We start from the raw sequence: 14,938 nt of genomic DNA on the forward strand, positions 1-14,938 counted from the left end.
ACCCAACAATTCTACTCAGAGGCATTTACTCAAGAGAAACAAAAATATAAGTCCACCCAGAGACCTGGTACATGAACTTCATAGCAGCTTTATACAGTAGTCCAAATTTAAAAATAAACAACTCCAATATCCACCAAAAGACCCAGAGATAAATTACGGTATATCCACAAAATGCACAGTACTCAACGATGACAGAAAGGATCATAGTACTGCTATACAAAACATAGGGGAACCTTAAAAATAAAATGCTAAACCAGAGAAGCCAGACACAAGAGAGTTCCATGATTCCATTTATATAAAACGTTAATAAAGACACATCTAATCTAAAGTGACAGAGAACAAATCAGCGGTTGTCCAGGAACAGGAGAGATGGCAGAGTTGACTGAGGCATTAGGAAACCTTTTGGGGTAAGACAAATGTTTTCTACCTTGGTCGTATTGGCGGTTATACTGATGAAGATGTGTCAAAACTGGAACTGTACATTTAAAATGTGTAAACTACATCTCAATCAAAGCTAGTTAAAAAAAAAAACAACCTAATTACCTTTTATCTTCTCCAACAACTGACTCTGGTACATGGTGTATCTTAATGCCTGCATCCACGGTCTCACATCATGCTGTTTACATGAACGCAGAGCTTCACTGAAGAGTGGAATAAGACAATCCTGCCAGAGAAAAACCAAAACTACTTAAGTTAAACAGCCTCTTTATATGTTTGTAGGTTGAGGTAACCTGGGTCCCCCATAAGCCAGCTGCTCCAGGCTTATCTATTAAACTCTCCACTATCTTCAATATCTCCTAATCACAAGAGGAAAGACACTCTAAGACACTCTAAGGGCAAAATCTTTGCTTTGGGGGGGAAAAAAAGTCCAATTTATCAGTATACTTATCAATAAAGCACTTTTTAAAAAATTAAACATAGCATATTTAATATAAAGCAGAAGTTGAATTACAGAGAAACATTAAACTATTGCTTTGTAAGCAGATTCTCAAAGACTACAAGTCCCTTGGGAAGGGCCCATTTTGGTTAAACTTTACCCTATCTGGGAAGAGGATGAAGTGTCTTCATTATTAAGTTCTTTTTTTTTAAAGTAAGCTCTTAGCCCAACATAGGGCTTAAACTCACAACTCTGAGATCACAAGCCGCATGCTCTACCAACTGAGCCAGCCAGGTACCCCTGAGAGTCTGTGCTTTAATCAAATCTAAAGTTTATAACATCTTTCAATGGAAAATATATTTACATACACCAACCCTTCTTTCAAAAAAAAAAAAAAAAAAAAAGAAAGAAAGAAAAGAAAAAATAACCAATTAGCCATCCTTGAAATTATGTGTCTTGGGTTCCTCCATCTGCCTCACACTGTCCTGAAATGAAAATGTGCCTGAAAATGACCTTTTAGATTTCTTGATTTACTAGCTTGTCCAACAAATGCTACAAATGCTACTTTAAAAATTAAAAAAAAATCTTGGGGCGCCTGGGTGGCTCAATCACTTGGGTGTGATTCTTGGTTTTATCTCATGGGTCACAGGACTGAGCCCTATGCCAGGATCCATGCTCAACAGGGAGTCTGCTTGAGATCATCTCTTCCCTCTGCCCCTTTTCTAAGCTCTCTCTTTCTCTCAAATAAATAAATCTTTAAAAAAAAAAATTCTACACGAATGCCTGTTAATGTTCAGAATACCCTGATAAGGATACACATATACACACCTCTGTGGAAAGTCTGTTCGAAACTGTGTTCTCCAAAGCAGAAGAGCAATACAGCTGTAAGGTACTTAGAACTGGCAGAGACTGTGAAACTGTTAAAGTAGAAAGTCTCAGTGGTCCAATAGCTATGCGGGACGTCTGCTTCAAGTACTTTACCACATTCCTGAAACAAAATATTCACTGTCAATCAATAAATGAGATTTTCCAACCTGCATAATCACTGAAAGGATAAGACCATTTGATAAGATGGTACTACAGTGGCATCCAAAGAGGAGGAAGGAAGAGGAAATGCCTTCCCTCTAATAAAATGACATAAGTCAAGACAGGCTTCTGGGGATTTCTACAGTTTATTTAGTTTCAACCTCTACGTATGTTGCCAAGTGGCATTCATGTATCGTATGACTTCTACAACTAAAACGAAGCTATCATGACTAACACTGAAGTGATCATGTAACTGACTCCACCCCCAAAGTATATACGTTTACCATATAGCAAGACATAGTGCACATTAACCCCCTTTGGATTGAACTTACTCAGTTATGGATTGCCACTTCTGATCTTGTTCTATATGGTTTAAAGCAGTTGCCAAACAAACAGAACTTCTCAACAACTGAACTTCAATAGATTTCTGAAGTTCCCTTGGATCTGGACTTAACATGTTAGGAAGCAGTTTTTTCATATCTACAGAAGTTAAATAAAATCCATTAAGTTAATATGCTTTTAATATGTGATAAAATATTTTAACAGTATTAAAAAGTTATCACCAATGAATACATTCTTTCATATTTAAATTCAGGCAGCTGAACATTACGATTAAGCATTTCTAATAGCTATATAAAAATTATAGTCCACATTCAAATTATATCTCAGACCTGCCTCAAAACAACTGAGTTCCATAGTTCAAAAATCAGTAAATCAACCATTACATTTAAAGGGACAAATCTAGCCCTACTTTGCAAACCTTACTGAATCTAGCAACTCAATGCTAACACACAAACTACTCACAATACTAACTTTAGGATAATATTTTACAGAATATTCCAGTTGTGGTATGAAAGTTAATGAACCACATTAAGAGGTCAAGAAAAATATTTAGCTTAAAGACTATTTAAACTTTTTCAAATGTGGCTAGATAAATCTCCAAGTCTTATAATAGCCTTTTTTTAGTTTAATTTTATTTAAACTGTTTTCATTTGCCAAATCAAATATAAGTAAAACAGACCTAAAGATGTTCCTTTACATAGAATTTGGCCCCAAAATAAATGTACAAAAACGTCCAGATTTTCCAGGAAATACTAAGTCAAATATCTTCAGCAACTTGTCTATAAAATACTTAATTCTAAGATTATTATTTCAAATACCTATTTTCTCTTTTGATCCTCCAGCAAGTAGATTGATATTTTCTCCTGGTAACAATTCTAATTGCTCAGTACATTCAACAAATTCTCCAGATTCAAAACTGCTTAGTGACCTGTAATTAAAATACCAGTTAGCTTGTATTACACCTATCCAGCCCATGGGACCATTCAAAAAATGTAGAACGAATTCTAGAAAAACACAGCACAGTTACATAGCATTCTCTTGATGAGGTTCCTTCTACCCAGGCCTTCATTTTTTATCTCTATTTTGAAGATGTGACTACTGACTTAATTAGCACTGGAACTGGAGCAGTGAACCAAAAGCCACAGCTATAGTCATACACATTCTAGCATAACCACCCCTCCATGTTTCCTTCCTCTTTTTGAGCCTGTTATCCTCAGGGGCTCATCCAACAAACTGACAGATCAGATCTCTGAATGGCAATGCCAACATCTGATTCTCCCCAAACTATCTCTAAATTTGCTACATGGCCCCATCCCCCACGTAAAACCAGGCCCCTGGAGGGTTCCTGTTCTATTATCTCATCCTTCCAACCTATCCTACCTTTCACTGCTGGCCTCCCTCCCTCTCTCCCTTCTCCAGTGTGTTTCATGGAAGCTGTTTCTCTTCTTTCAAAGAATTCTTCCTTTCCATCTCCTTATGTCATCTGAAGATGGTGGTGCCTCTGAAACTCCTTTAGTCCTGTGGCAACAATGCTAGGACAAGAGGCCTTCTAGCTCCCCGCCTCCTGCTGCCACTTTCAGAGCACTCACCTGTTCCCATTCTTACTAGAGGTGCTTTCCAACCAAGAAGATGACTCAACTTCTTCATCCCTCTCTCTCTTTCCCATTAATCACTCATCTATTCCTGTCCCTCTCACTGTATCCCTGTTTTACAATGCAGCCTGAATTCAGCACTAGCAATGTAACATCAAGGACTGTACCTACCTCCCCCTTATAAGCTCAAAGCCAGGACCAAGGCAACCAAGTGCTTCTCATGTGAGCCGCAAATGACGAACTGTCAAGGTTTGGTGACAACACCTTTATCATTCCTGCCACTACAGAGTCTGAGCCCTCTCCAGTGGTGGGTTCCATGCATCCCCGCTAGACTCTACAATGCCCCATTCTCTCTGCTGATGACTAACTCCTCAAAACACACACACACACACACACACACAGCCACACAGGCTTTCGTTTCCTCTACTCTTACCCTTAATTCACCGTCTACTTGTTCATATGCAACTACTTTCCTTGGGTTCAAAAAAAGGCAGGGCCCAGTTAATCCTTAAATCAATGTTCTTTATCCCGTTTCTTCAGCCTCTGCTCTCCAATCATTCCTTCCCCTAAGCTTAAAAGAACACTTAATCTCTCCAATACTTCAAGTAAATACACAAAATTCTCCTCTAGCCACAGCTTCCTCTCCTTGATTTCATGAAAAACTCACTACCCAAGTAACCTCTGGAGCTTTTGATTTCCAAGTTTCTTCACCACTCAACAGTATTCAGCCTGGCTGCTTCTCCTTCTCTTTCTCTGCAAAGCTCTTCCTGCATGCCATCTCTGGAACTCCTGACAAGGTGGACGACCCCAGTCCGGTTCTCCTACAACTCAGACTCTTCCTTTCTCAGTGTCTTTGTTTTTATCAATGGCTTCCTCTCCCCTCCTGTAAAAAAGGATTCTGACCTTGGCCCTCTTTACTTTACTTTTCACTCACCCATCCCCAGAGCTTTATCTGTTACTTGGTAGCTTACAAAAGGCTCTGGAACAGAGCCAGGGAAAAAAGGGTCTTTTACTGTCACCTACATGCTAATGATCCCCAAATCATTCTCTAGCTTAGATACCTCTCCTGTGCTCCAAATCCAATTCTTTACTGCTTATTGAACAGTCTCCTCTGCATGTTTCATAAGCACCTTAAACACACCTCATTGTTCTGTGTGCCCCTCCTTCAGTTACTAGTGTCTATTCTCCCTCTACCACTGTCCCATAGATAGTGGTATACATACTGCCCCCCTTGCCATCCACCTCCAATCTCTTGACATCACAGCAGAGTGAAGTCAGGTCAGAACATGCCTCTCCTGTTCAAATCTCACCTAAGATTTTCTGTCTTATTAAGAATCAAAGTCCTCAGAGTTCCCACCTACTCTCTACCCTTATTTCTTATTATTCACCTGCTTCAACAAGAATGGCCTCCAGGGCATTTCCAGAACACTAAAAACCCATCACTCTTCCATCAGATGTTTCCTCAAGTCTTTGCTCAAATTGTCGTGTTGCTGGCATTCCCAACCTTATCTGTCTGTCTCCTCTAGAAGGAGCTCCTCAAGGATTAGAATTCATGTTTCATGAAATGTTAAACCCCACTGACTGGCACACAGTACAAGCTCAGTGGAGAAATTACCCATTAACATGTATACGCTCTAGAAACTGAGCTTCTCAATGGGAAGGACACTAATGACCACTATACCCCAGCCACTTATGGGTATACAAATTCTGAATTAAGGAATTAATTCAATACATACTTTCTGTGTTTTTTAAAAATTTAATATTTATATACTTAAGTAATCTCTACCCTCAATGTGGCACTCGAACGCATGAACCCAAGATCAAGAGTCGCATGCTCTACTGACTGAGACAGCCAGGCGCCCCCGGTACATAACATTATGAATTAAGGGATTAATAAATGCACAGAGGAACAAGAAGAAAAAAAAAAAGACAAGGGAATTTACAAATGTTCATTAACTGCCCTCTTCAGATTATTTTCAATCAATCAAAACCTAATTTAGAAACAGTCATCAAGTGTGACCCTTTCTAAAGCTGTAACAAATTTCTCTTTATATTCATTTTGTAAGCTCTAAGAATCAATACCAAAAGACTATGAACAGTGACAAGACTGTCTTTCTACTGCATGAACACCTTCCTCACCTCTAATGTTAGTTTCTCACTGTAGTCATTTTCAAACAGCAATATTATCAGAATTTCAAATACCTTGTTGCAACAGTAGATGTTACCAATTTTAATATTTTTTCTGCCATAGAGGAAGACTTGAAAGCTAATGAAAATTTATTTAAATGAAAAAAAGTCCTTACTTTATATAGTTAAAATCAGCTTTCAGGCTGAGAGAAGTACTGCTGGGACTCTTCTTCAAGCCGTGGATAGCATTCTGCCACTCCTGTACGGCAGCCCAATCAGCAATGGAAATGTAGCACTCGCACGCTTTATTTCCCAAATAATTTATCACCTCAGGGGAAGAGTCAGTTGGCTTAGACAGCACAGTTTTTCTGGAGTCACCTAAGTGAACATATTTTATAAAAGAGAGAGATCCAGAGCAATTATAAATATTTTAAAGAGCAAAGAAATCTAAAAGTACACTGTAACATCGTCAGTACAAAGTATCTGACTACAATTTTTAATTTAAATTCCAGATGCTCACCGTTCAAAGAATGTTTGGGGCTGGCACTGTTACGCCCAGTGTTGGCCAATGTGAGAACAGATTTGTCGAAGCTGGAGATGCAGCAATCAACACCCGTCATGGCGCACAAGTGCTCCTGATACTCCACAGAGGCCTTTTCAAACCTTTAGTGCAAATTCAAACAGTCTTTATTTTTAATTATCCACAGACATCACTTCCAAAGAAACAAAAAAAATAATCATTCAACAAATTGAGCGGAGAAATAAACTGAGTGGAGACAAGGAGTTAATTATTTTGTGTGGGGTTAGGGTACATAAAATTAGATTTTTTTCCCCCCTCACACAAATGAAAAATAAATTTTTAAAAAAGGTAGGGGGGCCTGGGTAACAGAGTTGGTTGGGCGTCTGACTCCTGGGTTCGGCTCAGGTCAGGATTTGGAAGTCCCGACATTGAGCCCAGGCGATGCACTCGTGCAGAGTCTCTTGAGACTTTCACTTTCTCCCTCTGTCCCTCCCTAGTATATGCATCTCTCTCTCTCAAATAAATAAATAAAATCTCTTAAAAAGGCAGTGTAAAATATCAGAAGGGGTGCGTGGGTGGCTCAGTTGGTTAAGCATCTGTGTTTGGTTTGGGTCACCATCTCAGGGTCCTGGGATCAAGCCCTGCGTTGGGCTCCCTGCTCGGCAGGGAGTCTGCTTCTCTCTCTCTCCCTCTGCCCCTTCCTACTGCCTGATCTCTCTCTCTCCCTTTCTTTTTTTTTTTTTTTTTTTAATTTATTTATTTGAGAGAGAGAGACAGTGAGAGAGAGCATGAGCGAGGAGAAGGTCAGAGAGCGAAGCAGACTCCCCATGGAGCTGGGAGCCTGATGTGGGACTCGATCCCGGGACTCCAGGATCACGCCCTGAGCCGAAGGCAGTCGTCCAACCAACTGAGCCACCCAGGCGTCCCATCTCTCCCTCTCTTTCAAATCAATAGAATCTTTAAGAAACCACATACACAAAGGTATCCTTCACTTTAAAAAAAAGAGTAGCAGAAAATATTGTTAAGTATCTGATCTCAACGTACACAAAGGCTATGTAGAACATATTTTTAAAAAGAATTCATAAAGTAACAGATACTAATGATATAACTTGAAATTTCTAAGTACCAAAAACACCATAAATATTAAAAACAAATTACAAATTAAGAAACTGCACAGCAAAGGTGTGCCTGGGTGGCTCAGTAGTTAAGCGTCAGCCTTCAGCTCAGGTCATGATCCCAGGGTCCTGGGATGGAGCCCCGCATCAGGCCCCCTGCTTGGCGGAAGTCGGCTTCCCCCTCTCCCACTCCCTCTGCTTGTGTTCCCTCTCTCACTGTGTCTCTCTCTGTCAAATAAGTAAATAAAATCTTAAGAAAGAAAGAAAGAAAGAAACCACATCATCAACAATCTTGCTGTATAATGAAATCTCATAGATTGATACAGGAAAAAATGAGAGGCCATTAAGACATCATCTATGTTTTTAAGAATCACAAATGTTCAACAGAACATATGGGTAAAGTCAGTGTTAATCATTAATAAACAAATGTAAATTAAAACTATCTTCACTGACGATGGTGGCAGAGGTGTTATTTTTTAGTGACCCTCAGTATTCACAAAGGTGAAGGGAAGGGTTTATTATTCTATTGTTACAGATTAAACCAGAAATAGTTTTCCGTACAGTACTTAGCAAAAGAACATACCATAAGCCTTATTGTCTATAGCCTTTCTTCTAGTAAATCAACTTGTAGAAGAATTCAGAGAAAATAAAAACAACTATAAACTACAGTTTAAAGAATTAAGTGCCACAGTGCATTAAGATTAGTAAAAAAGAGGGGCGCTTGGGTAGCTAAATTGGTTAAGCAACTGCCTTTGGCTCAGATCATGATCCTAGAGTCCCAGGATAGAGTCCCGCATCAGGCTCCCTGCTCGGCGGGGAGTCTGCTTCTTCCACTAACCCCCTCTTCCCTCTCATGCCCTTTCTCTCACTCAAGTAAATAAATAAAATCTTAAAAAAAAAAAAAGATTAGTAAAAAACATCAAAAATAACCTTACTGTCCAAAAATAAGGAATACTAAAAAGTATGGTGCACTCACAAAAAATACAACTATGTCATTAAAAATAACACTGTAGATTATTTAACATGGCAAAATATTTTTCAAAATATTGCTGAGTGGCAAAAGGAAAATGAGGTAACCAGCAAAAACACAGCTATTTCTGGAAAAAGTGGAGAAAAGACTGAATATGAAAGAAGTAAGAACGAAAAAGACATGTGCACCAAAACTAACAGTTATCACTGGCAGATGGAATTATGAGTTCTTTATTTGCTACATTTTCCAGATTTGGTAAAACTAACATAAATATATACAGATTATGACTCATGTTCCTTTATCTAGTGAAATCAAGTAAGTTTAAATGTTGAATGCACAGGGCTAATGAGCAAGTACTCTGGTTTGTACCAAACTCTGACATGAAAGGTTATCAATTAAGAATCAAGTTCAAAAATATTTATGGAACAAGTATGGGGTGCCTGCATGACTCAGTTGGTTAAGCGTCTGACTCTTGATTTAGGCTCAAATCATGATCTTAGAGTCGTGCGATCAAGCCCCACATCAGGCTCTGTGCTGGGCATGGAGCTTGCTTGGGATTCTTTCTATCCCTCTGTCCCTCTTCCCTGCTCCCTCTCAAGAGAGGAAAAAAAAAGGGGAAAGAAAAAGGAAGGAAGGCAGGCAGGTTGGTTCAGAAGACAAGTAATTGGCAGATCATATTTTGAGGAAGATTTCTTACTAATCCATAAATAAGAAAGGCATCTAAGTTTTGCTGCTACTTAAAGAACAGACTAAAGACAGCTCCTTAGTCAAGTGAATTGCACCAAGTTCCAACTGCTAAAACTGAACAAAGTTTTTTTTTGTTTTTGTTTTTTTTTAAGATTTTATTTATTTTTTTGACAGACAGAGATCACAAGTAGGCAGAGAGGCAGGCAGAGAGAGAGGGGGAAGCAGGCTCCTTGCGGAGCAGAGAGCCCGATGTGGGGCTCGATCACAGGACCCTGGGAATCATGACCTGAGCCAAAGGCAGAAGCTTTAATCCACTGAGCCACCCAGGCACCCCAAAACTGAACAAAGTTATTTTAACATTTAGCTACAAAGTTAGCCAGGAATATGGAGGATTTAAAATGTAAAGATTTCCTATCACCTATTTCCTTCCTACCAGCTTACCTCCCTTCAGCCTGTTGGGCCACTGAATTAATCCAGAGAAGATTCTTTCCAACAATGGAAGATGACCAGACAGCAATTCCCTGTATAGCTTCAGGACAATGAAGCTCACACAGTGCTTCTACCACCATCATGATGGTTACTTCCAACTCATTCCCCTTAAAGTTCATTCAGAAAAATAAATCACAGACTTCAGTACCATTAAAATTCAAGTATCTACTAAATTTACAACTACTGATCATAATCTAAGCCCATTTAAAGGCAAATGTATTTAACAATTATTTTTACAACAATGGCAATATATTCCTAAAATATAATTCTTAAAAATTTACATATAATGTTTCTACAAAAGGTAATTAGCACAACCTTAACATATGGGTGTCCATCTTTACAAACTAAAAAATTAACAGACATTTAAACTGCAGTATCTGTAGGAGTAACATATGAATTCAATATAGAGCAAAAATCAACTATAAATAACCATGAATTTAAAAATGATAATTTTGTCTGAATACTACTTATTGATATTGTGTCTAATTAATAAACATTAGCTATTCTTGGATTCCACTTACTGAACCCATTTATAAACCAGTACTTTCCCTTTATAACATCATATATACCTATGCATATACTATAAATTATATGTACTTTCCTACACGTTATATAATTCTTTAAAATCATGATGAGAATTATTTCTTCCACAAATTTCTAAGAATTACCTTTAAAGTTCCAAACCCTTAAACATAAGTAATATGTATTTTGACAGGTTCTAAGTACAAAATATGAGTAGGTGACTTTGGAAGTTACTGCTTTTACAAACAATTGAATCAAAACCATTGAAACAGAAGTTTGAATGAACAGAAATTTTAACTTATTTCATCCATAGATTAAATCACAGTAAAGGAATTAAACTCAAAATTTCTAATTAAGACATTTAAAATTAACTTCAAATACAATTTACCTGAGAGAGATTTGTCTTCATTTCTGTAAGCAAGTCAAAGCCATGTCTCACTGTCACAGCGGGCTGGCCTGCCAACAACCCAACCCTCATAATGGAGAGTCGGATCCGCGTCAGCCAGTCTTGGCAAGTTTGGCGATTGGTATAAAAGAAAGTCCTAATGACCTTTAGAATAAAGAAAAAGAAGAGCTCAGGATTGGTTAAGATTCTAGTATAGATGTATCAAATACACAAGAGTATTGTGATTTCACCTCTACAAGCATTGCCAGGCTTGCCCATGAAATCGCTACAAACCAACCCTTAGCCCACTGAAACCAACCTTGGGAGGTGATGTTAATGCATTAGCACAACCCTCATATGCATTATACATTAACTTCTCCAGATTTTCCAGATACTGCAGAAGAAGAACAAGTCTAAGCTGGTTGCTACTGTGGCCTTCATCATTGTCTGCAGTTGTCCACTGACTAACATCTTGATCAGGGTTTAACGTGTGAGCTGCAAGACTTCTAATGATACCTTTAAAGCAGAGACAACATTCCAAATTTAAGAAATCTTTAAAGATTCTAGAAGTTGGAGATAATTGCACAAAATCACATATATCAAGTATCTCCCTGTACAGCCATCATTTAAAAACAAAACTCCCAACATGAAAGATTTCTTATTTTTAGGGGAAAAAAAATGTTTTCTTTATACAAATCCCCTAGATTTTGAACAAAAGTAGACAACCATGTTGTTGTCAACACAATTATTCTATGAAAGTTTATTCTCACCAACAGTACCTGAAAGACTGAAAGAGTATTAAAGAAAAACAAAGCATACACTCTCAAATTTTTGTTTTAACAAAGATTAAGAAATCCATTGCTTCTTAATATAAAAAGGGTTTCAAAGTATTTATATCACAAAGTTTGAAAAAGCACAAAGAGCTGATTACCTTCAATGGTCTGGAAGGTATCCTGAGCTCTGCCCAATGGGGTTCTCAATTTAGAAAGGACAGTGAACTGTGCTGCTTCCCAAATAGCCCACTGCCAAAGGACAGCATCTGTCTTTAGAAGATTTCGGGGAATTGTTGATTGGTCACGCTTATCCAGTCTCTGGCAGCTATAGAACAATCTTTCTAACCAATTGTCCTTCCTGGGAAAAGCAGTTTCATATTTAACAGACAATGACAACTTCATTTAAAAATTTTTTAAAAATTGCCAGGGGAATGGGAGTAGGACTACAATTTTCCTACCTCAAAAAGGCAAAACCTTTAATAGTGAGAAGCATTATATCCCTTTCATTGTGAGGTCTTTTATAGTTAAAACAGGATAGGGTACAGTGTGGATGGGTTATTACGGTAAATGGCTTATGACACTGGCTATCGGGGTAAAACATTCACTGCAACTAAGCATCTGCAGAATGTCTATGTCCTTAGGCCTCTCCCCAAAACATTCATGACTAGGCAGAGCAGTTAACTGTCAAACACATTTCATCACTCAATCTCAAAGCCCATTTTTGTTTCTTCAGATACTATCATCAAAGCAATTCTTACTGCTGAAAACAAAAATGATCCATTGGAGAAGATATCACTTCCTACTCTGCCACTCCGGACATATCTTCTCTGCAAAATGGGCATGGAGTCAAGATATTCAAGAATATTTAAGTAACTTTCGCACATGAAGGAGTCCAAGAAAATCTTACCCCGTTCTGTGAGAATTCCCATACAAAATAAAACTAATAACATCAGAGAAATCTTGTGGGTGGAATGTGTTACTTGGTGCTTTGCTCATGTGACTTCTTAATGCTAAAGAAATTTCTTGAATTTCTGTGTGATTGTTATTGCTGTAGAAAGAAAATAAAGTCACAGTTGTACAAAATGTTTCAGTTAAAAGGTTACTTTGTATTGTAAATGAGCTATTTTCTTGTTAACTAAATGTAGAAATAAAAAATTAAAACTGAGCCTTCAAAACAGAAATGTTGTTACAACTTGAAAATTAACTTAATCAGGGGCGCCTGAGTGGCTCAGTGGGTTAAGCCTCTGCCTTCGGCTCAGGTCATGATCTCAGGGTCCTGGGATCGAGCCCCACATTGGCCTCTCTGCTCAGCAGGGAGCCTGCTTCCCCCTCTCTCTCTGTCTGCCTCTCTGCCTACTGTGATCTCTCTTGCTGTCAAATAAATAAATAAAATCTTTAAAAACAAAAAAAATAAAGAAAAGAAAATTAACTTAATCAAAACAATAAAGATTACACTTGAGTTTTTCAAATAACTGAACTACTACGAAACATATTTTGGCACTGTGGTATATAAATTATTCAGTACTTATTATCATGAGCTTCTAAGTTTATAAAAAATATAAAATCTTGTTACTTTCTTCTAGACCTGCACAACTTGACCCTCTGGCATCCCTTCAGTCACTGAGAGGTGCTGTACAAGATTCACTAATACGCAATTTGTCTCTTCCTAAAGGACTACCAGGCACTCACAACCATGGGATGTTTTTGTTCTAATGCAACCGTTATACCTCAAAACAACATCTAGAGGAATTGACTTCAACAGCTTTCCAAATGCTTGTCGAATACGAGTTCCACTATGGACAAGTTGAACACGGCAAACATCAACACACCTACAAAAAAATGAAACAGATAATATGAGTGTGCAACAGCCTCAAGTTATTAGGACTAGGGTCAAAGATAGGACCTTTTGTGCATACCTCTGTAAAAGATCGTCTGGCAAAGAAGAAGACAAAGCATGAAGACTGCTGCATGCTTGCAGACAGATATTCACATCTTCAACGAGAGCTATTAGAAATTAAAAGACACTTTGAGTTTGCCAAAACAAATTACATGCCAGCATGTCCTAACTTCCCGATCCCATTCACTCATTCAATAAACAGTAAATGCCTACCATGGATGGACTAGGCCCTGCTCCTGCCTAGAACCCTTGCTGGTAGTAACATTTAGGAAAATGACACATTCAACAAAAGCCACTTAAAGTCATGAGTTTTACCCCAACCATTCTCTGAAGGGAATTTTAAAAGTATACAGAATGCATAAGCATTCACATAAGCTTAAACGATCACTTAAAAACAACTTACATATTAAGAATAAGAAAAAATTAAGACAGATTAGGCATCTGCCATTGAGATGGGAATTACACATTTCATGTTATGAAAATGTTTAAGTGACTATCTTTCATTACCAAAGATCCCTTTTAAGTGCAGAATAACAAAATTTTTAAAAATCACAGAGTCTTACTGTTGGCTAAAAGGCCTTTGCAAAATTTATGGAAAGATGGAAGAGAGAATAAAGGCGCATATGTTTCAGACTTCTTCATTAACACAGCCACTTCCAAAGCCCAGGTCATTAACAGTTTCCTGAAACACAAAATAACCAGTTGATTTCTTAAGAAGGAAAGAAAGAAAGAAAAAGGTCTATTCTTCTTACATTACTTTGGTTTTGGTTTCTTTAAATATGTCAAAGCAACAGGAAACAAAAACGCAAACTATAGAAATTCCTTTGTCAAAAAGTTGCATGCCTTTTAAGAAAATGTCCCCAAACTAGCATAAGTTGTAGCAAAGATTATAAAGACCTCTACAGATAACATTCTTCAACTAAACACTGCAGGTTTCATTTAATGAATTAAATGAGGTTTCATTTAATTCTTTTGGGAAAGAACCAGAAATCCTAAACTAAGTAATAAAGCTGTATTTTGAAGAGTTTATGAAGCTGCTCCACCCTACCACCCCGATAATCTGGGTTTCCTACCCTCAAATTACATAACTAAATTAATAAAAGTTCAGAAGAACACTTAAAATTAGGAAATATTAGTTACCTTGTATCCTGGTTAAGATTATCTTTCTTAAGCAATATTCCCAGAAGATTCAGTATAATTGAGAAATGCTTTTTTGTGGCTGTAGTTACAGTACTAATCACAGCTCCATCAAACAAAGATGGGGATGAAGAACTAAGACTACTAGATATAAAGTGATCATGCCTGGAAGACAAAGGAAAAAATCCCCTTTTCATCTCTAATTGAAAAAAAGAAAGCAATTCCAAAGTCAACACTTATTTTTAAAAATCTACTCTTATGAGAGCCCACCAAAGTTCAAAAGAAAAAACAAACCCTTGTTTGTAAGAGGTGTCTGTACAGTATAGTACCTGGTACAATGAGAATACAGCGTGTAGAGCACGGCGTACTGAATGGCAGGGAAGTGAACAGCCAAGTCACCATGCACAATCATCAGATTCTTACTCAGCAGGGCAAAGACGGTTGGAGACAGCGCCCACATCTGATGATGTACAAAAGAA

At 37.8% G+C, this 14,938-nt stretch overlaps 1 protein-coding gene across 2 annotated transcripts in view; it reads right to left on the reverse strand.

Annotated features, from left to right (window-relative positions):
• The window catches only part of SMG1 (SMG1 nonsense mediated mRNA decay associated PI3K related kinase), a 108,771-nt gene that overhangs the window by 42,145 nt on the left and 51,688 nt on the right, over positions 1-14,938 (reverse strand). For both annotated transcript variants that reach the window (XM_044234245.1, XM_044234246.1), the window contains 16 exons: positions 14,789-14,919; positions 14,463-14,624; positions 13,886-14,004; positions 13,342-13,429; positions 13,153-13,254; positions 12,333-12,473; positions 11,584-11,783; positions 10,972-11,168; positions 10,656-10,817; positions 9,698-9,852; positions 6,485-6,627; positions 6,141-6,342; positions 3,064-3,173; positions 2,236-2,383; positions 1,706-1,865; positions 544-664 (listed from right to left, as the gene is read on the reverse strand). In XM_044234245.1, the coding sequence (XP_044090180.1) occupies positions 544-664; positions 1,706-1,865; positions 2,236-2,383; positions 3,064-3,173; positions 6,141-6,342; positions 6,485-6,627; positions 9,698-9,852; positions 10,656-10,817; positions 10,972-11,168; positions 11,584-11,783; positions 12,333-12,473; positions 13,153-13,254; positions 13,342-13,429; positions 13,886-14,004; positions 14,463-14,624; positions 14,789-14,919 (2,341 nt within the window). The remainder of the gene's footprint in view (positions 1-543; positions 665-1,705; positions 1,866-2,235; positions 2,384-3,063; positions 3,174-6,140; positions 6,343-6,484; positions 6,628-9,697; positions 9,853-10,655; positions 10,818-10,971; positions 11,169-11,583; positions 11,784-12,332; positions 12,474-13,152; positions 13,255-13,341; positions 13,430-13,885; positions 14,005-14,462; positions 14,625-14,788; positions 14,920-14,938) is intronic.

The sequence above is a fragment of the Neovison vison genome, chromosome 14, assembly GCF_020171115.1.
Source record: "Neovison vison isolate M4711 chromosome 14, ASM_NN_V1, whole genome shotgun sequence".
Taxonomy (NCBI): domain Eukaryota; kingdom Metazoa; phylum Chordata; class Mammalia; order Carnivora; family Mustelidae; genus Neogale; species Neogale vison.